Source organism: Lycorma delicatula, chromosome 12, assembly GCF_047948215.1.
Source record: "Lycorma delicatula isolate Av1 chromosome 12, ASM4794821v1, whole genome shotgun sequence".
Lineage (NCBI taxonomy): Eukaryota > Metazoa > Arthropoda > Insecta > Hemiptera > Fulgoridae > Lycorma > Lycorma delicatula.
This window is the reverse complement of record NC_134466.1, coordinates 5,341,272-5,363,139: the sequence shown is the minus strand read 5'-3', so window position 1 is coordinate 5,363,139 and position 21,868 is coordinate 5,341,272. Positions and strand designations below refer to the sequence as shown.

The following is a 21,868-nucleotide window of genomic DNA, read 5'->3' as shown; positions in this document are numbered from 1 at the left end:
TTGCTATCAAAATGGGAGGAGTTTTTTTTTTTTGTTTTCAGTCATTTGACTGGTTTGATGCAGCTCTCCAAGATTCCTTATCTAGTGCTAGTCGTTTCATTTCGGTATACCCTCTACATCCTACATCCCTAACAATTTGTTTTACATATTCCAAACGTGGCCTGCCTACACAATTTTTCCCTTTACCTGTCCTTCCAATATTAAAGCGACTATTCCAGGATGCGTTAGTATGTGGCCTATAAGTCTGTCTCTTCTTTTAACTATATTTTTCCAGATTCTTCTTTCTTCATCTATTTGCCGCAATACCTCTTCTTTTGTCGCTTTATCCACCCGTCTGATTTTTAACATTCTCCTATAGCACCGCATTTCAAAAGCTTCTAATCTTTTCTTCTCAGATATCGTCCGAGTTTCACTTCCATATAAAGCGACGCTCCAAACATACATTTTCAAAAATCTTTTCCTGACATTTAAATTAATTTTTGATGTGAACACATTATATTTTTTACTGAAGGCTGGTTTAGCTTGTGCTATTCGGCATTTTATATCGCTCCTGCTTCGTCCATCATTAGTAATTTTACTTCCCAAATAACAAAATTCTTCTACCTCCATAATCTTTTCTCCTCCAATTTTCACATTCAGCGGTCCATCTTTGTTATTTCTACTACATTTCATTACTTTTGTTTTCTTCTTGTTTATTTTCATGCGATAGTTGTTGCGTAGGACTTCATCTATGCCGTTCATTATTTCTTCTAAATCCTTTTTACTCTTTCATCAGCAAATCGTAGCATCTTTATCTTTTCACCTTGTACTGTTACTCCGAATCTAAATTGTTCTTTAACATCATTAACTGCCAGGAGTACAACTAGATATTACAACAGTCCAAACTTCAAAATTTCAACAACAACGGCTTATCGTTTTGGGGTTATGCGAGATACATACGTACGTTCAAACGTGACGCCGAAACTAGTCAAAATGGATTCAGGGATGGTCAAAATGGATATTTCCGTTGAAATTTGTAAACCCAAATTTTTTTCGATCGCGATATTTCCTTTACTTCGTACAATGAAGAAATTATGCAGGATTTTAGTCATCACCCGGCGTTCTGCCTTGCGGTAAAAGTTTGTAGCGTGTGAAAAATGCCATGCCTGACCGGGATTCGAACCCGTGACCTCCGGATGAAAGGCCGAGACGCTACCGTTCGCGCCACGGAGGCCGGCTATACTGTCAACTTACAAATAAAAATTTTTTTAATTTATTTATTTAAAACTAAACTTTAAATGAGTTTTCCTTTCTTAATATTTTTAATAACACGCCGTTAAAGTGTATTCTTTGATCATTTGTTTTTAATAAAACTAATTTTAAAGGGTAAACAGGGTGTAAAGAAGGATACAAACCTGATAAACTTGATGGATGAAAGAAAATAAAAAAACAGAAAAAGAATGAAAACCTTTTGGGAAAAGAAAAATAAGTTTAAAAAATATGAAAACCCTCCGATAAATGAAAAGAAAAAAGAATTAATTTTGTTTTCAGATATTTTATAATATCTGAATGATTATTGTTTTGGTTTAAAATTATAATAAAGTATTTTTATACCGATTTTCGTTTTTTGACACCAATTTTATAATAATTAAAAAAAAAAATTACTATAGGTACATTTACGGGAACTATTCTTTTCAGTTTTTTTTTTTTTTTGTGAAAAAACATGTGAATTACAGGTCTATTGACCTGTCCTGAATTGCAGGACGTTAGAATCACAGCAGAGAGTGAAGTGTATTGGGGCTGTTAGACGTCGCATGGCCGAAATGGCTCAAGTCAATCAAGACGTAGGATAAAAAAAAACATCTGAAACCGTAAAATTTACTCCTTAATTTAAATCCCAAGCGATAATTTTCGCCAGTTATAAATTGAAAACAAAGCGCTTTCAAATCAATATTTACGTATGAATTTATTCTCTTTATTTTCACTATACTGAAACTCTTTCTTCGCGGGAATGTATATTAGTATAAAAAATGCCGCTTGAATATACACTATAAAAAAAGAAAGAGAAAAAAACAGTAATCTGTGTAGTACGGTCACACGGGACACGCCTTAAACATCCCAAGATCCAGCCGATATAAAACGGTAAATTAGTCACACGATCGGTAGTCGCTATTAAAGAATCGATACTGCATAACAACGGTCGGTAGCGACATGCCGGTCTATAAGCCTAACCGAATTCCGATGTCCCGTGTTTTAACCGACGCATCGTCACATTCACTATAGCAGTTCACACGCCCGTATTGCATTGTCTATTATACGCATATAATACTCTGTATCCTGGAACGCGATAGAGAAGAGGGGAAATAGGAAGTTTTAATCGATTATCGTCGTTATCGATACGAACTTTTAAATTAGAATATATTTAATTTATTAAAATATAATTTATAATTTTATAGGTCGAATTTTATTAATTTTTTAATTTTCATCGATATAAATGTAAAATAAAATTTATAAAATTTTATACGAATACGTAATATCAGAATTATACGGAGGAAATTAATTAGAAACTGGTTTTATAGAGGAAGAAGAGGAATTCGAAGGGAATAAAAAGGGAGATACAATACTGAGATCTGAATTTACAAGATTTGAATGGCAGAAACGCTCCTGGGATAGACGGGATACCTGGAGAATTACAGCGCAGTGCAGGTGAGGAAGCGGAAGATAGATTATACAAACTAGTGTGTATTATTTACGAAAAAGGGGAAGTTCTGTCGTATTTCAAAAAGAGGGTTATTGTAATGATACCAAAGAAAGCAGGAGCAGATAAATGTGAAGAATACAGAATAATTAGCTTAACTACTCGCGCATCAAAAATCTTAACTAGAATTCTGTACAGAAGAATTGAGAGGAGAGTGGAAGAAGTGTTAGGAGAACATCGATTTGGTTTCAGGAAAATTATACGGACAGGGAAATCAATTTTAGCACTGAGATTAACAGTAGATGGAAGATTAAAGAATGACATTTGTAGACTTAGAAAAGGCATTTGATAACGTGGACTGGAATAAAATGTTCAGCGTTTTAATAAATTTTGGATTCAGGCACAATTGCTAACATTTAGAGGGAACCAAACCTCAACAGTAATAATCGAAGAACATAAGAAAGAAGCCGTAATAAGAAAGGGAGTCCAACAAGGATGTTCTCTTTCCCCGTTACTTTTTAATCTTTACATGGAACTAGCAGTCGATGATGTTAAAGAACAATTTAGATCCGGAGTAACAGTACTAGGTGAATACATAAAGATGCTACGATTTTTTGATGATATAGTAATTCTAGCCGAGAGTAAAAAGGATTTAGAAGAAATAATGAACGGCACGGATGAAGTCCTACGCAAGAACTACCGCGTGAAAATAAACAAGAACAAAACGAAAGTAATGAAATGTAGTAGAAATAACGGAGATGGACCACTGAATGTGAAAATAGGAGAAAAGATTACGGAGGTAAAACAGTTTTGATATTTGGGAAGTAGAATTACTAAAGATGGACGAAGCAGAAGCGACATAAAATGCCGAATAGCACAGGCGAAACTAGCCTTCAGTCAGAAATATAATTTGTTTACATCAAAAATTAATTTAAAGGTCAGGAAAAGATTTTGAAAGTATATGTTTGGAGTGTCGCTTTATATGGAAGTGAAACTAGGACGATCTGAGAAGAAAAGATTAGAAGATTTTGTAATGCGGTGCTATAGGAGAATGTTAAAAATCAGATGGGTGGAGGATAAAGTGAGAAAAAAGTAAACATAGAAAGAGAAACGGGGGAAGGAAAGGGAAAGAGGGAATCGGGAAAGGGAATATGGTAAAATGAAAATGGGAAAAGGAAAAGAGGAAAAAGGAACGGGGGAAGGAAGAAAGGGGAAGAGGGAGAGGTTAAATTTTGTTAAGTTCCGCAATGTTTTTTAATGGTTTATCAAACTTCCAACTGTGTTCATTTAATCTACATACATATATATATATATATATATATATATATATATATATGTGTGTGTGTGTGTGTGTGTGTGTGTGTGTGTGTGTGTTGTAGTAGAGATTTTCCGGTTGAAGCACAACCTTTAATGAACTGTGAGCCTCTATCCCTGTGCGAGCTGGGTTTAAACTGAACGATTAGTAAATTAAATGATTAAATTTTCGTTAAATAAAATAAAATAGTATTAAATAAATTAAAAAAAAAAAATTATATTTAATAATAATGTGTTCCAGTGGGGACTGTGTGTGAGGCTAGAGTGGTGAGGTAATGCAACCACCTCGTGCGAGGCTAGAACGTTCATCACCAACTGTTAACGAACGGGGTGCCCCTGAGGGACTTTTTTGGGATCTATAATGGGGTGCTGTTATAATATTTCTGCAAGCAATCGTCCGATTTTTAAAATTCAAAACGGAATATTTGTTAGTAGGTTGAAGGCTAACTTTTGCAGGTACATTCTCGTTCTAACCTATTACGGTTATTTGGAAATGGATATAATCATATATATATATATATGTAAAATAAAATAAATAAATTATGTATATATATTAAATATATTTGAAAAAAAATTATACTGCGTACAAAATTGTCACCAGCACGCGCTTTAATTATTCTTTATTAAAAAGCAACGTTTTTCAGAAATGGTTTTTTCTGGCAGGCGTGTTTTTACTTCTTGTACGAAGCAAAGGAAATATCCATTTTGTTCATCCCTGAATCCATCTTAACTAGTATCGACGTGACGTCTGTACGTACGTATGTATCTCGCGTAATAGAAAAACGATTAGCCGTAGGATGTTAAAATTTTGGATTTAGGACTATTGTAAGATCTAGTTGTGCACTTCCCTTGTTGATTGCAATCGACCAAACCAAAAGTCGTTAAAAAATCCAAAAACATTTGGATTTTCAGTTTTTCTTAACTGCAGTAATAAGCTATCGCTGAGAGATTTTCAACGAGTTATAGTCAAATAAAATATTAATTAATGAAATATTTGGATTTTACAAGGTTTGAATCAAGGTTTGGTCACATCGGTTTGAATCAGACTTAATCTTCTTTGTTTTTAACTTAGTTTTCATTCATTCATTTTCATTTTCATTTATTGATTTATTAATAATTATTAACCTCTGATTATAAAAAAAAACTTTTTCGATAAATAATAATTCAATAATAACAAAAAATAAATAAAAAATATCAGAAACTATTAATGAAATAAACTTTTATGTACTTTTCATTTAAAAAAAAAAATGTGTGTATGTAATTTAATAGGCGTACAAGGAAGTCATGTGGTATTCCGTATCAGATTTTTTAATTTTTCGATATTTTATCTCTTGTTAATTATTAAGTTAATTTTTAAGCTTTAAATAATTGGAAAAATGAAAAAACAAAACTGCGGCTAGGATAAATATGGTGCATTTTGTTATAATAATAATAATAATAAATAATTATATATTTCTGAATGAAATGACATTTTCTCATACAACGTAACAATTTATTACAGTATGACGCACTTTGTACAGAAATATAAGTTGCAAAATGTAAGACGATGCAATATCGGCTGATAACGGTACCTTACACACGCGTGTTACTCATACACAAACACACACACACACACACGCACCCACACACATTGTTACCGCATGTCTACATGCTGTCCCAATATTATGATATACAATATCTTTTGTGTAATAAAAATATTTTCGTGGGAACAATCTCTCGCTTGTAATTATTTTCATTATATATGTGTGTGTGTGTGTTAGTAAAAACGGTATATGATTTTTAATTTTTAAATAAATCCTTTATTGCGATCAAGTTATAATAATAGATTATGGTTTAGATAAAGAATCGAATACAGTTAGAGCTAGTAAAAAATTGATCTTGCTTCTCACTTTACAAAGCGTTGTATAACTTTCCCGTAAAGCGGCTACAATCCTACAACTGTGAGTCGTTTCTGATGCACGGCTTACATACACAACTTAATCTAAAATATTTAACATTTTATTTAAATATAATATTATTCCGTTTATTTAATTCGATGGTTCTAACTAAACCGCGCGCTCATACCGTATTTAGTTCACGCGGATGTGGCGGTACTAGCGGTGACGGTCGGCACTAGCTAAAATAATGTAATTTCACAACTTACATAGAACTAATTTCGCTCGTACAATCGGCATACTGGTGTAGCCGCGAGGTTTACCGCACCAAGTAAGTCTACCGCGTGATGGGGTTCGAGATCCGATCAGACCGAGTGACTTTTTACGCTTTAAATATTATTCGTTTATTTAATTCCAACTATCACCGGTGACGTCGCAACATAACAGACGACTAAAACGTCTGAACAGCTACAACTCTGAAAAGATGTCCAAAAAATTTTCTTTTCGTTATAACATCTGATATTTTATTATTAAATTTATAAAGCTCTTCATTTTTCCTAACCTTTCATTTATTCTCTTTAATTTTAACAGGTTAATATTTTCATCGCTTACTTCTGTAGCTCTTCAATTTCACCTTTTTTCCCCCTCTACTCTTCTAGGTCGGTCCGGACTGTTGGGTATAACTCCACCCAGAGGAGTGTCTGGTTACTCTAACGAGCCTTCCCACCGACCGGCTGTATATCCGGCACGGTAGGTCAGCTCTTTTGAGGAGTCTTTGTTGTGCCGTTTCTTGACGCCGTGTCCGGACATATCTGCCCAAAACACAGCGCCGGGTCTTTTCTCTTTCGCTGTGCCTACCATCCCCTGGAGTCCCCAGAGATCATAGGCACCGGCACACCTGAGCATGCCAGCCCCTACCTCTGGGGCTGTCCTCTCGTTCCTGTAACTAATAGCCCTGGCGCCACTCTTGATTTTTACTCCTGATTACCTCCCTGGCATATGTGTTGACTCTCCTCCGATGTTCTTCGCTTTGTAACGTGTAGTTCACAAGGGTATCTGGTGTGGACTGTACGATACCCGCCCTATACCGTTGTATGTCCCGCTTTCAGGTTTGAAGACTGTACGTTCAACAGAGTCCTCGTCTTCGCAAAACATACGTGACGGTGACGCACTCTGCCTATTTTATGCAAGTAATCTTTAGAATCTTCAATTTCACCTGTCTTAATAGATAAGCACTCCGAGGCATACAAACATTCAGCTCTTTTCAACTGTATTATAATTTGTAATTTTTGTTTTTTTTTGCGAATTGATTTTTATTTTCCTATCTAGATACCGCTATAGCACAGTTATATCTATAAAAGAGAGAGTATTGTAATCGGTCCAATTTGGGCATGTGCGGTATTCACCGGATCTTTACGTTTTGACACCTACGGAGCCCAAATTAAAAAAAAATAATTTAAAAATAATGAAATCGAAGGTTAAAATTCAATAAAGTACATAGTTCTGTATTACTTTACCGTGTTTAACATAAAAATCTGTTTTTGTTAAGTTTTTATAAACATTTATTTATATTTTTATTTTCACTGTTTTGTGCGCACCGATGTATTTAGGAATATTACGCTTCGTGGATACCGGTGTTCTTTGGTGGTTGGGTTTCAATTAACCACACATCTCAGGAACGGTCGAACTGAGAATGTACAAGACTACACTTCATTTACACTCATACATATCATCCTCATTCATCCTCTGAAGAATTATCTAAACGGTAGTTTCCGGAGGCTAAACAGGAAAAGAAAGAAAGAAAGGAATATTACGCTTACAAAACTCAGTCAAAAATTAAAATTTACCTAAAACTGATATTACCATCCTATAAGCAAATATTTTTCCCTAACTGTTGCTGTTGTTTAATATTAAATATCGTAAAATTTTAGTAAGTTACGATTGGTCTTTTGTACTTAGTGAAAGTTTCAAAATACGTTTTTTGAAATATAATCTTTTTAAAATTACTAATATTTAAAACAAAAAACAATATGTTTTGCTAGGAAACTTATTACATTCATAAATAATCACCTTAAGAATGAATATATTCGCGTAGTTATTTTTCGATTTTTTTAATTTGGTTTTCATTTGCAGACGTTGATAAACAAATTTGAAAATACTTTGACCTGACAACATTATACCGTAATATGTAAAGTATAATACTTATCCTAAATGTAATAAATTTCTTTTACATAAACCAAAAGTTATTCCTTTAGGTATCGATGACATGTTGATTCTTTGCATTATATATCGTAAATCAAAAGTTATAGTTATTTGTTTATGGCGCGCGCGCGTTCAAACGGTACCGCCGGCTCTCATATCTCTCCTCATAGCCGGCATTTAAATCGTTATTATCTATTGCATTAGCTGATTTATTTATAATCTACTTAATGTATTCATTAACTATTTAGCGTAAAAATTTGCGCTCTACATTTTTGACAAGAGTGACTTTTTCTGTAATACAATAATTAACGACGTACAGCCAAAATGGTGAAAAAAAAAATACACGGTTCGTAATTTTATTGCTTATAAACAAATGTCGGAACGGTAGTAAGGTTCTGTACGTTTATATGTTAACTAGCAGACCCGGCAATGTTTCGCTATTGCTCTATATATATATATATAGAGAGAGAGAGAGAGTGAGAGAGTTTAAATGAACACAATTGAAAATTTGATAAAAAAATTAAAAAAATTAACTTCACAAATTTTACCTTTCACTAATTCTCCTTCCCCTTTCCCCTTCTCCCTCACCCCTCTCCCTGTTTCCTGTTTACCAGTTCCCGTTTTCCCCTTTCTCTTTCCACCTTTACCCCGTTTTCCATTTTCCCGTTTTTCCCTTTTACCCGCGCATAAATCGGTCCATTAGTTTTTTGGTCTTTAGCGGACACACATATGAACATGCCTTTATATATATATATATATATATATATATATATATATATAGAGAGAGAGAGAGAAGAAGAAAGTCTGTTGTATATTTGTTTGTTTGTTTCGTAGATATCTCGACATCGCCCCCACCTAGTGGGTCCATTTTTTGCAGAGATAATTCTTTCCGTGTAAGTAACACGTTTTCTTAATACGAGGCAAATCGGGTCGTAAATACAATTTTTCGAAATATCTCGACGCCTGCGACATCTAGCGGGTCCAAACTAATTCAGAAACCTTCAGAAGGAAGTTTAAATGAATTGCACCAAATTAAAATCTGCCATATTTTTATATGTTTTACTTTTTAATAAACTTTAAAATTTTTACGTTTAGTTTTTGTAGACTTTTTCATATCATTTTACTCAGAATTAAATTCTCTACATGTTTTGTTTAAAACCTTTATGTGTTTATTACCCGTTTAAGAAGATTATTTTATAAAAAAACTTAAAATAATGTGTTCTTCAACCCTAACTTTGTGTATTTTACCCCGGTTTTCTCAATAACTACTAAAGATATAGTTTGATATCTATTTTTTCAGGTCAAATTTCATACAAAAACCGTTTAATTTGAGTTTCAATTATTATAACTTGTATAGATTTAGATCTCATTCGTGTTATTTAAAATTCACTATTTTAAATATTGTAGAGAACTATACTATAAATAATGTAGAGAAACATTAAATTTAATTTAAATTAGAACTTTAAAAATTTAAATATCTTCGTTCTGATTCACTCTCTGTTCCTGACGATTCAGCTGCTTTGTATAGTTCACACAGCTCCTTATGGATGCACTCGACTTCTGTCGGCATCACTCGGCTCCTTTCGGATGCACTCGGTTCGTAACGATTCGGCGGCTTCGTACACATATAAGCAAGTTCCCTCACTTCATCCGGCTAGATCTATCGCAATCATCCCGAATCCACTCTCCTACCGACCGAGATAGCTCTGGGGCGCAACGTCTCAGAGCGATCCATCCAAACTCGTTTCCTTTAATTCTAAACGAATTGAATTAAATTAAATGTTAAAGTGTAGGCCCAAAATCGCCTCCGGCGACCATTCCTTAAGAGAGGACGGCCCCTTTAATAAACGATTTCAGCCCGCTCTAGGCTGAAATGGAGCGCGTCACGGAAGATAAGCTTATTAGCACATCGTTCCGTCGGGCCCCTACCGACAAACCCTCCGTCGGATCGGAACGCAATCCAAACTTCACAAAACGAATCGACGTCAGCCACTATTAATAACCGTCAGTCCATTAGAATCACCCAGCAGCAAAGGACGTGAGTCCGTATACTGCGAAAAGTAGGAGGGTATTGCACCTTCCGACATCCTTGCGTTCCGTTCCGTTCCATCCGGCTAGTTTGGTCTCGTGCAGGTACATCGCTTAAAGACTCGCATTGTCATTCATCGTCGACGTATACTTGTTAATCGCATAAACAAAAAGTATAATAAATATAATTACTATTCGTAATTAATTCAAGACGTAATTAATTGAACCGCCTGCTCAACTGCACGAATAATTCAACTTTACCAAGATATTGTACCGCGGTCTCGATTATTCGACATCGGTCTTACTTAATTTGACCGAAGGCGCAGAAGTCATGCCGAAATATTTCACCAGCCGACACTCGTTAACGAACCGTTAAATTTAAACAAAATTTCTTCTTTAATTTAACCGGTAGAACATGTCCTGAAATTCTGTTATATTCTTCGTGAATCATTCTGTATATAAAATATATATTTTTGTTTTGTTTAAGGGATGAAGGATGGTTGGAAGGCAGCAAAGAGATATGGAAAGAAGGTACTCTGTGGCAGAAGTACCTTCTGAACTGAATTCCGTGCCGCCACCAGGATTAATGCCATCGGCTTCTGAAGATCTTCATGCATGGTCAATATACAGGTTAATGATCTTATTAAGATTTTATTGATGTAATTGTAAATTAAACGAATGAAAAATATCATGAGGTAGCATGTCTGCCTTTCATTCAAAGGTTCCAGGTTCGATTCCCAGTAAGGCGTGTTACTTTTTTACACGTTATAAAATTAATCATCATTCATCAAAAACTGTTAGTCGGCGAAAAGTTTGTCGTTACTGTATAAATAAATATTTTCATAATATAATATAATCATAATATATATGCGAGGGTTATTTTTTTATCAAGGTCCGATCGGTCACAAAATTAATACCACAGTAAAAATAAAAAGTTTTTTATTTGTAACAAGTACTTACATAGTTATGCTATATCTCTATGTAGTCGACACTCCGATTTAGACATTTGTCGTAGCGTGGTACCAACTTTCCAATACCCTCGACATATATCGGAGCCGCCTGTGTTTTCAGCCATGTTTCTACGCTGGTCTACAACTCGATATCTGTGCCAAAATGTCCTCCTAACCGGCGTTTCGTGTGATCAAAGAGGTGAAAATCGGATGGAGCCAAGTCCGGGCTGTATGGTGGGTGATCAAACACTTCCCGAAGAAAACGCTGCAGGTGCTTCTTTGTTACAGCTGCAGTGTGGGGCCGACGATTGTCGTGGAGAAATACAATGCCTTATAACAACATTCCTCTCCAATTATTTTTATTCACCCACCATACAGCCCGGAATTGGCTCCATTCGATTTTCAGTGAGAGTAATTCTTATCATTATCGGGCACGAAATTCCAACCAATCGTATTCTTTGTTTTTTACCCAATCATAAGGTGAGAGTAATTCTTATCATTATCAGAGACAAAATTCCAACCAATCGTATTCGTTGTATTTCAACCAATCATAAGGTGAGAGTAATTCTTATCATTATCAGACACAAAATTTCAACCAATCGTATTCGTTGTATTTTAACCAATCAAACTGAGAGCAATTCTTATCATTATCAGACACAAAATTCCAACCAATCGTATTCGTTGTATTTTAACCAATCATAAGGTGAGAGCAATTCTTATCATTATCAGACACAAAATTTCAACCAATCGTATTCGTTGTATTTCAACCAATCATAAGGTGAGAGTAATTCTTATCATTATCAGACACAAAATTTCAACCAATCGTATTCGTTGTATTTCAACCAATCATAAGGTGAGAGTAATACTTATCATTATCAGACACAAAATTCCAACCAATCGTATTCGTTGTATTTCAACCAATCAAACTGAGAGCAATTCTTATCATTATCAGACACAAAATTTCAACCAATCGTATTCGTTGTATTTCAACCAATCATAAGGTGAGAGTAATACTTATCATTATCAGACACAAAATTTCAACCAATCGTATTCGTTGTATTTCAACCAATCATAAGGTGAGAGTAATTCTTATCATTATCAGACACAAAATTTCAACCAATCGTATTCGTTGTATTTCAACCAATCATAAGGTGAGAGTAATACTTATCATTATCAGACACAAAATTCCAACCAATCGTATTCGTTGTATTTCAACCAATGATAAGGTGAGAGCAATTCTTATCATTATCAGACACAAAATTCCAACCAATCGTATTCGTTGTATTTTAACCAATCATAAGGTGAGAGCAATTCTTATCATTATCGGACAAAAAAATTTCAACCAATTGAATTCTTTGTTTTTTAACCAATCATAAGATGAGAGTCCGAGGGTTATTTTTTTCAAGGTCTAATCGGTCACGAAATTAAAACTGCAGTGAAAATAAAAAGTTTTTTATTTGTAACAAGTACTTACACAGTTACGCTATTTCTCTACATAGTCGCTACTCTGATTTAGTCATTTGTCGTTGCCTGGTACCAACTTTCCAATACCCTCGTCGTAGAACAGAGCCGCCTGCTTTTTCAGCCATGTTTCTACCCTGGTCTGTGCCAAAATGTTGTACTCCTAGCCGGCGTTTCATGTGATCAAAGAGTTGAAAATCGGATGGAGCCAATTCCGGGCTGTATGGTGGATGAATAAGAATAAGCGGAGAGGGATGTTGTCATCAGGCATTGTATTTCTTCATGACAATCGTCGGCCGCACACTGCAGATGTAACAAAGAAGCACCTGCAGCGTTTTCTTCGGGAAGTGTTTGATCACCCACCATACAGCCCGGACTTGGCTCCATCCGATTTTCACCTCTTTGATCACACGAAACGCCGGTTAGGAGGACATTTTGGCACAGATATCGAGTTGTAGACCAGCGTAGAAACATGGCTGAAAACACAGGCGGCTCCGTTATATGACGAGGGTATTGAAAAGTTGGTACCGCGCTAGGACAAATGTCTAAATCGATGTGGCGACTATATAGAGAAATAGCGTAACTATGTAAGTACTTGTTACAAATAAATAACTTTTTATATTTACCGTGTTGTTAATTTCGTGACCGATCGGACTTTGAAAAAATAACCCTCGTAATGTATTCATAAGATACGTAACAGTATAATTATTTCCGGCGATGGTAACGCCGAAGCGTTTTTCGCCCAGAAAAAAATTAACTTATTATATTAAAAGTAGGAACACGTCCCACGGGAGCCACCGGCGACAACAATGCTTAGGCACCTCCGCCACCGTCTCCCGAAGGCTGGCGCTCATCGCTATCCTCTACCTGCATCTCCGTTGTCCGCCTCGCGATCGTCCTCTATCAGTCTTTGCTGAATTCTGTGCGCCTCTTTCCGATCCTACGAAGGTAGACCCCGAACGACCCATGACCCGACAACCACTGAGCCATCCAGAAGTCCACCTCTCCGTGCAGTCTTTTGACCCAGGCAGCCACCTACGGGATCAAGGTGTACGTCCAGCGCCCTTCCTTCGCACTTCGCCAGCTCTCTTGCCAGTCAGCCAGCGTGCGGCCTCTCGTCTCCTCTCTATCATCTGTGGCTCTACCTCTCATTTGGCCGGCATATCTATTCTCTATTTAGTCAGTTATCGGGTTATAAGCATTCAAATTTGCAACGACGGAAAAATCGTGTTAATAGAGTAAAACGAGCTGCATGAACAATTTTATTGCATTTTACATTCATAACGCATACAATAACGAACTGCTATAATATTGATAATAAACGATAACTGATATATCGACTGCTATATCGACTGATATTATTTACTTTAAATATAACAAAATTTATTTAAAAATTTTAAATAAACGTTTTCGATCGTAAATTACTAACGAATTAAATTTTGAAAGCTTATTTAAAATGCTTCCCCTCTACAGCTTCTTCTTTCTTTCTCCTGTTTAGCCTTCGGTAACTACCGTTTAGATAATTCTTCGAGGATGATATGTATGTGTGTAAATGAAGTGTAGTCTTGTACATTCTCAGTTCGACCGTTCCTGAGATGTGCGGTTAATTGAAACCCGACCGCCAAAGAACACCGGTATTCGCGATCTAGTATTCAAATCCGTGTAAAAATAACTGGCTTTACTAGGACTCGAACGCTGTAACTCTCGACTTCCAAATCAGCTGATTTGGGAAGACGCGTTAACCACTAGACCAACCCGGTGGATTCCCTTCTACAGCTTGGCAAGTAATATCCGTTTATTGAATGTGTTAGCGGTACGCTAATATATTCGTCAGTTATTCTTCAATTCGATTCGTCAATATCTGCAGGTATTGCGCTGTAAACATTATGTTTCAGGTACCCCTAAAAAAGTAAACCAGGGGGCACAGGTCTCTGGGGACTATACAGGCCATTCTACGTCTCCTCTAAGACCTATCCGGCGATTTGAAATTGTTTATTTCAAATTTGCCGCGCCCTTAGATAATAATGAGGTGGTGCCCGTCTTGTTGAAACAATACGTATTATTTAATATTTGTCCGAAATTTTCCAGGATATTTGGTAAAATCCTATCGGCTAACATGTTGCAATAAGCATCTCCTACGAGAGTGTTATCTAAAACAAAAGGTCCTACAATATAATGAACGACCGACGATTTCCGCCCAAAAGTTCACTTTTTTAGGGTCCTCTGTATAAGCTTCCGAGAGCCATCTGGGATTATTATCGTTCGAATATCGACAGTTTTTTTTTATTCATACAAGTCGCTTCATCAGTAAATATTATTGAATTAGAATAATTTCTCTTAGTTTTACGTTATATTGTCAGAATACACAACTCGTCGGTCAAAATCATCTCTCGAAAGTTGTTGTGTTTTAAATTATCGTATGCATTATCAATGTAAAATGCAATAAAATTGTTCATGCAGCGCGTTTTACTCTGTTAACACGATTTTACCGTCGTTGCAAGTTTGAATGCTTATAACTCGATAACGATGGCGTGAATAGAAAAACAGGTTTCACCATTGTTTTACTTGTAAAATTATAAATCGAAATCATTTATCTTACGTACATCTTTCTATTTAAAAAAAAGTTTTATTCAACATGGCGGACAAAAATTAAAAACCTACTATAATGTACTTTTTTTTTTGACTATGTAGAACCCATTTCTTTCTGCCTCAAAATACCTCTAAGATATGCAGTATAAAGTTGTTTTCGTGCTTAAATATCATCCGATATAACAAACAAATAATTCCGTACAAAGATGAGTCCAACGTACATTCATCAAGTTCAGAACATAATTAGCAATAAAATATAGTTTAATCGCACAAAGAATAACAAATAAAAAAAATAAACAAATCAAAGAACCAATAAAAGTAAGAGGCGAAACGAAATGAAGAATTTTGACGATGCAAAACAATCTACAGTAGCCGATTCACCTCAAATCTCTGATAACTAACTGATGCAATATACGCAGTCGTTTTAGGCACCAGATGTCCTTGCTCTTGTCCACGAGGTTAAAAGCAAGCCGGTCAATATGTTTCATTAGTCTCATTTTGTATCTTATACTGAATCCGCCGTATTCCCAAATAATCTTGTATTTCAGTGTTTTTCGCAAACCACGGGCGCTTCTGTTATACAGGTTATCATAAAAGAATGGTGCGGTTTCAGTAATTCATAGGAAGATTGTAGGGAAATTTCTAGATTTTATATCGGTATCTCTGAAAGTCTCCGACCCAAAAGTTTGTTTATCAGCAGTTGTAACCGCAACTTCAGTTCTTGTAACGTTGTTGCGGTGAGTTTAGCGAGTTACTATGTTCTCGGATAAAGACAAACCAAAGTGTGTTTTATTGATGGCCGAATTAAAATCCGTAATTTTAGTTTAACGTGCGTTTCGACGTGAATTCGGAAGAGATCCGCCGCACAAAAATAACATAACGCGTCGTTTCAAACGATTCGAAGAAACAGGATCGGTTAAGAAACAGAAATCAACCGGCAGACCGAGTGTACCGGACGAAACTCGTTGAACTAATTAGACGATCGGCAATTAGAAGTCCTGGGAAGTCCATCCCCCGTCGAAGCGTCGAATGAGGTATTCCAAAATCAACAGTTCACATAGTTTTACGTAAAAAACTGAAATTACACGCTTATAAAATCCAGATACTGCAGGATTTGAAACCCCGATGATGGTGTAAAACGTTACGATTTTGTTGTTGAAATTTTGGACAGAATAATTGAAAACGAATCGTTTTTAGACGATATAATTTTTACAGGCGACGATACATTCCATATGAATGGACGCGTTAACAGACACGATTCACGAATACGGGGCTCTGAAAACCCAAACGCAATTATCGAGAAACAACGCGATTCGCCTAAAGTTAATGTTTGGTGCGGTGCGATGAAAAATCGTGTAATAGGGCCTTTCTTCTTCGCTGAAAAAAACAATTAATGGAGTCGCGTATCTCGACATGTTAACCGATTATTGCTTTCCTTAGCCGGATGAAGGCTAAGGAAAGGCAAAGGAGGATGAACTCGAAAACATTCATCGACTTCATTTCCAACAAGATGGTGTTCCCTCGCACTTCAATGCGGACGCTTTGAACGAAAAATTTGGGGATCGATGGATAGGCCGGCAAGGACCCGTACTTTGGCCTCCAAGGAGTCCAGACCTGACTGACACCTTGCGATTTTTTCTTGCGGGTGTACATCAAAAACGTTGTTTATACGCAAAAAATTTGCGAGCTAAATCGCTTAAAAACAGGATTAATGAAGCGATGACAGCCGTTAACGAAGAAATGTTAACTGATGTTTGGAGAGAAGGCGAGTATCGTTTGGACATTTGTCGAGCGACTAAGGGCGCACATATTGAAATTTATTAATTATGTAAAAAAATGTTTGAGACGACAACTTTGAAAAATAAAAAACATAAACTGTAAGTAATTCTGTTTTAATTTAAATCGTGTTCAAAACCTTACCATTCATTTATGATAACTCTGTATTTCTCAATAGTTTTTTCTGGAATCGCTGTAAGACTTCGATTTTACTCTCACTTGTCGTGCCCCACAGTTGGATTCGGTAGGTCCAAATCTGTTTCAGGACCGCAGAGTGCAGCAGTTGCTTGATATTTAATGATAGTTGCGACACCTTGCCTAGCAACATTTCCTATAACATAATGTTGAGATGCGTCCTTTTCTCTCTGACTTGACTATTCCATGTCGGATGGCGATCTAAACGTAACCCTAGGTGTACCACGATGTTAGCATGCGGGATGAAAATTCAGGATTCAGTTAACTTTTAATCAGTATTAAAAGTTAATATATACTAGCATCCCCGTCGCGGCTTCGCTCGCTAAATATGTTTGCTTGCCTTTCCCGTCGCAGTCGATTGTTTTTTATTTTATGATTTTTAGTTAAGCAACCCAGAGGTTGGTGCAGCCAGTCGTGTCAGATATACAGTAATAATGGCTGGGGGTGTGTTGGTTACTCATCGTCGCACTTCTTAAAAAATTAAAACTCAGTAAAATCCGAACACGGTTTTTAGATATTTTGTCGCATACGTTCATCATGCTTTCCTCGAAATTCTTGTCTACGAATTTCTGCTGTTCTGATTCGTTGAGCTGCGTTTCTTGCTCCAATTTGTTCTTCCGATTCATGAGCTCTCTTAACACGCATGCGTCGTGCACCTTTGCTACACGTATTGTTAAGGTTAGATTTTTCCGCGGCATTATACTGAAATTGAAAAAAATTGATAATATTTATTATTTAAATAAATAAATTAGATCAAAATTAATGAAAGAATTAATTAACAATTAACAAATTAAAAAATAAAACAAAATACAAAAAAAAATAAATAAAAAGCAAGCAAGACGCTGCCTCTATGATATTTAAAATAGGGGTTTTCGATACCTTCAAATTCATTTAATTTGGATGTATGAATAAAAATGTAATGTTATGCGCAAAACAGTTTTTTCGATTATCATTCATGGTTTTTTTTTTTTTTTTTTATTGGAGCGCTCAAAGTCCCACAGTTACTACTCTAAAAATATTCATACTTCAAAAGTGTTCCGACTGAGATCAACTGATTCTGATCGCTCAAGAAAAACTCGACCAATTTACATCAAATTTTAACATGGAATATAAGTTTCAACCAAACTGATGTAATAGGTTGGAGATTTTTGGGCCTCAAAATTTTATACGTAGGCATATATATATTCGTTTGCAAACGAATATATACAAACGTTTGTATGTAAAACAATTGTTAGGGATGTAGGATGTAGAGGGTATACTGAATTGAAACGACTAGCACTAGATAGGGAATGTTGGAGAGCTGCATCAAACCAGTTAAATGACTGAAGACAAAAAAAAATGTATTAAAAATATATGTAATTTAACAGGTGTACAAAGAAGTCTTGTGGTATCCATATCAGATTTTTTTTAATTTATTTATTTTTTGTTACGGTTTACATCTTTATAATAAAATTTTTACTAAATTGTCTACAGAGTAAGGCAGCTCTCAGGATCAAAATCTTTTTATTTGAAATTTCGAAGTTTTACTGCTTAAATCTTATTTTATTAATAATTATAACCAGTAAAAAAAGCCGTGCTGTTACGGGAACACAAACATTTTTAAAAATTTTAAAATTATTTTTTTGTTAGTTATATTTAAACGCAGCCCACTGGGTTAAACTTTGTGATGCTAAACTCATCGTAAATCAGTTGTCTAACGGGTAATTTTTGAAGTCGAAGTCTCTGAGGTTTAAAGCCTACTAAACGTTAGTTATTTTTAAACGGATTTGAATACGAGATAGTGGGTAACGATGTACTTCAGTGATTGGGGATCAATTAATCAGACGTCTCAGGAATGTTCGGCCTAAGTCTGTAGTACAAGACTACACCTCATTTACATTCATACATATCACCCTCATCACATTGGACCGTGACGGGGTTGTTACATTTATCACATTGTTCGCTAGTTAAACAGATTGCGATGAACACATTAGGAATAGTAATAAAATATTTAAATGTTTATTATGAGAATAAAAATAATATTTTAAATGAGTAAGTTACCAGAAATGTTTTGCAATGAAAAGACTATGCGAGATATTGTATGACTTGATTATTTTTTAATTGGTGGGAATTTTTTTTTTTAGCAACTGAAACAAATTTTACCAAACCGTTTAAAACAAAAGTTAAAACATTTTCTTTTACAGAATTAATGCATGTTATCGCTAAATTTTTAAATAATAATAATTTAAAAAAGAATTAGAAAATGGTTTTATAGAGGAAGAAGAGGAAGTTGAGGAGGATGAAATGGGAGAAACAATACTGAGATCTGAATTTAACAGAGCATTAAAAGATTTAAATGGCAGAAAGGCTCCTGGAATAGACGGAATACCTGTAGAATTACTGCGCAGTGCAGGGGAGGAGGCGATTGATAGATTATACAAACTGGTGTGTAATATTTATGAAAAAGGGGAATTTCCGTCAGACTTCAAAAAAAGTGTTATAGTAATGATACCAAAGAAAGCAGGGGCAGATAAATGTGAAGAATACAGAACAATTAATTTAACTAATCTAGCATCAAAAATCTTAACTAGAATTCTATACAGAAGAATTGAGAGGAGAGTGGAAGAAGTGTTAGGAGAAGACCGATTTGGTTTCAGGAAAAGTATAGGGACAAGGGAAGCAAATTTAGGCCTCAGATTAATAGTAGAAGGAAGATTAAAGAAAAACAAATCAACATACTTGGCGTTTATAGACCTAGAAAAGGCATTCGATAACGTAGACTGGAATAAAATGTTCAGCATTTTAAAACAATTAGGGTTCAAATACAGAGATAGAAGAACAATTGCTAACATGTACAGGAACCAAACAGCAACAGTAGCGATTGAAGAACATAAGAAAGAAGCCGTAATAAGAAAGGGAGTCCGACAAGGATGTTCCCTATCTCCGTTACTTTTTAATCTTTACATGGAACTAGCAGTTAATGATGTTAAAGAACAATTTAGATTCGGAGTAACAGTACAAGGTGAAAAGATAAAGATGCTACGATTTACTGATGATATAGTAATTCTAGCCGAGAGTAAAAAGGATTTAGAAGAAACAATGAACGGCATAGATGAAGTCCTACGCAACAACTATCGCATGAAAATAAACAATAACAAAACAAAACTAATGAAATGTAGTAGAAATAACGAAGATCGACCGCTGAATGTGAAAATAGGAGGAGAAAAGATTATGGAGGTAGAAGAATTTTTTTATTTGGGAAGTAGAATTACTAAAGATGGACGAAGCAGGAGCGATATAAAATGCCGAATAGCAGAAGCTAAACGAGCCTTCAGTAAGAAATATAAATTGTTTACATCAAAAATTAATTTAAATGTCAGGAAAAGATTTTTGAAAGTGTATGTTTGGAGTGTCGCTTTATATGGAAGTGAAACTTGGACGATCGGAGTATCTGAGAAGAAAAGGTTAGAAGCTTTTGAAATGCGGTGCTATAGGAGAATGTTAAAAATCAGATGGGTGGATAAAGTGACAAATGAGGAGGTATTGCGGCAAATAGATGAAGAAAGAAGCATTTGGAAAAATATAGTTAAAAGAAGAGACAGACTTATAGGCCACATACTAAGGCATCCTGGAATAGTCGCTTTAATTTTGGAACGACAGGTAGAAGGGAAAAATTGTGTAGGCAGGCCACGTTTGGAATATGTAAAACAAATTGTTAGGGATGTAGGATGTAGAGGGTATACTGAAATGAAACGACTAGCACTAGATAGGGAATCTTGGAGAGCTGCATCAAACCAGTCAAATGACTGAAGACAAAAAAAAAATCTGATATAGACTCTACATGACTTTCTTGTACGCCTGTTAAATTACATATATTTTTTATTACATTTTTGTTGTACGCCTACTAAATTACACTTACACATTTGTAAAAATACATAAAATTTTATTTCATTAATACCTTCTTATATTTAATTTTTTTTTTATTGTTATTGAATTATTTTTTATCGTAAAATTTTTTACAATCAGGGTTTAATAATTATTAATAAAACTATATTTAAATTAAAAAATAGGAGATGAAGTTGAATTCGAACCGATGTGCCTTCCCCTTGTAAGATCCAATATTTCATTAATTAAAAATTTATTTGGCTGTCGCTCTGGAACCGATGAAAATAAGTACCGTTTAACATATATCGTTGAAAAGCACTCGACGAGGGTTTATTACGTCAGTTAAGGAAAAGTCCAAAATCCAAAACAATTTGGATTTTGGGCTTTTTTGGACACTTTTGTTTCAGTCGATTACAATCTAACGGGGAGATGCACAACTAGATGTTACAACAATCCTTAATCCAAAATGTCAACATCCTACGGCTAATCGTTTTTGAGTTACGCGCGGTACGTACAGATGACAAGCCGAAACTAGAAAAAATGGATGTTTCCGTTGAAATCTGAAAACCGATATTTTTTGCGATCATAATACTTCCTTTACTTCGTACAAGAAAGTAATAAATCCTCAGCTTTCTACAACATGATCTAAATGTACACCAAAATATGTTCAAATACTCCGTGTTTCTTTTAATCTGCAACCCAAGCATAATTTTTTTAGAAAAATTAATATACAATAATTTCGGATGAAGAGGTTGGCAGATTTACATATAGTTGTTTTATAATCAGTCGGTATGATATTTTATTTCTTTTATAGTTAGTAATTTTTGTTTATCTGTGTTTTTTATTACAAAGAAATTGTTTTGAACGCGGAAGAAAGGGCTTTTATTGTGGAAAATTATTTAACGAGTAAATCTTTTGTTTTCCGCTAAGAAACTTTT

The 21,868-nt window shown here is 35.1% G+C and overlaps 1 protein-coding gene across 1 annotated transcript in view; it reads left to right on the top strand.

Annotated features, from left to right (window-relative positions):
- The window catches only part of LOC142332828 (ATP-binding cassette sub-family G member 5), a 190,267-nt gene that overhangs the window by 98,106 nt on the left and 70,293 nt on the right, over positions 1-21,868 (top strand). The window contains exon 3 of the mRNA XM_075379451.1: positions 10,583-10,725. Within this exon, the coding sequence (XP_075235566.1) occupies positions 10,592-10,725 (134 nt within the window). The 5' untranslated portion in view covers positions 10,583-10,591. The remainder of the gene's footprint in view (positions 1-10,582; positions 10,726-21,868) is intronic.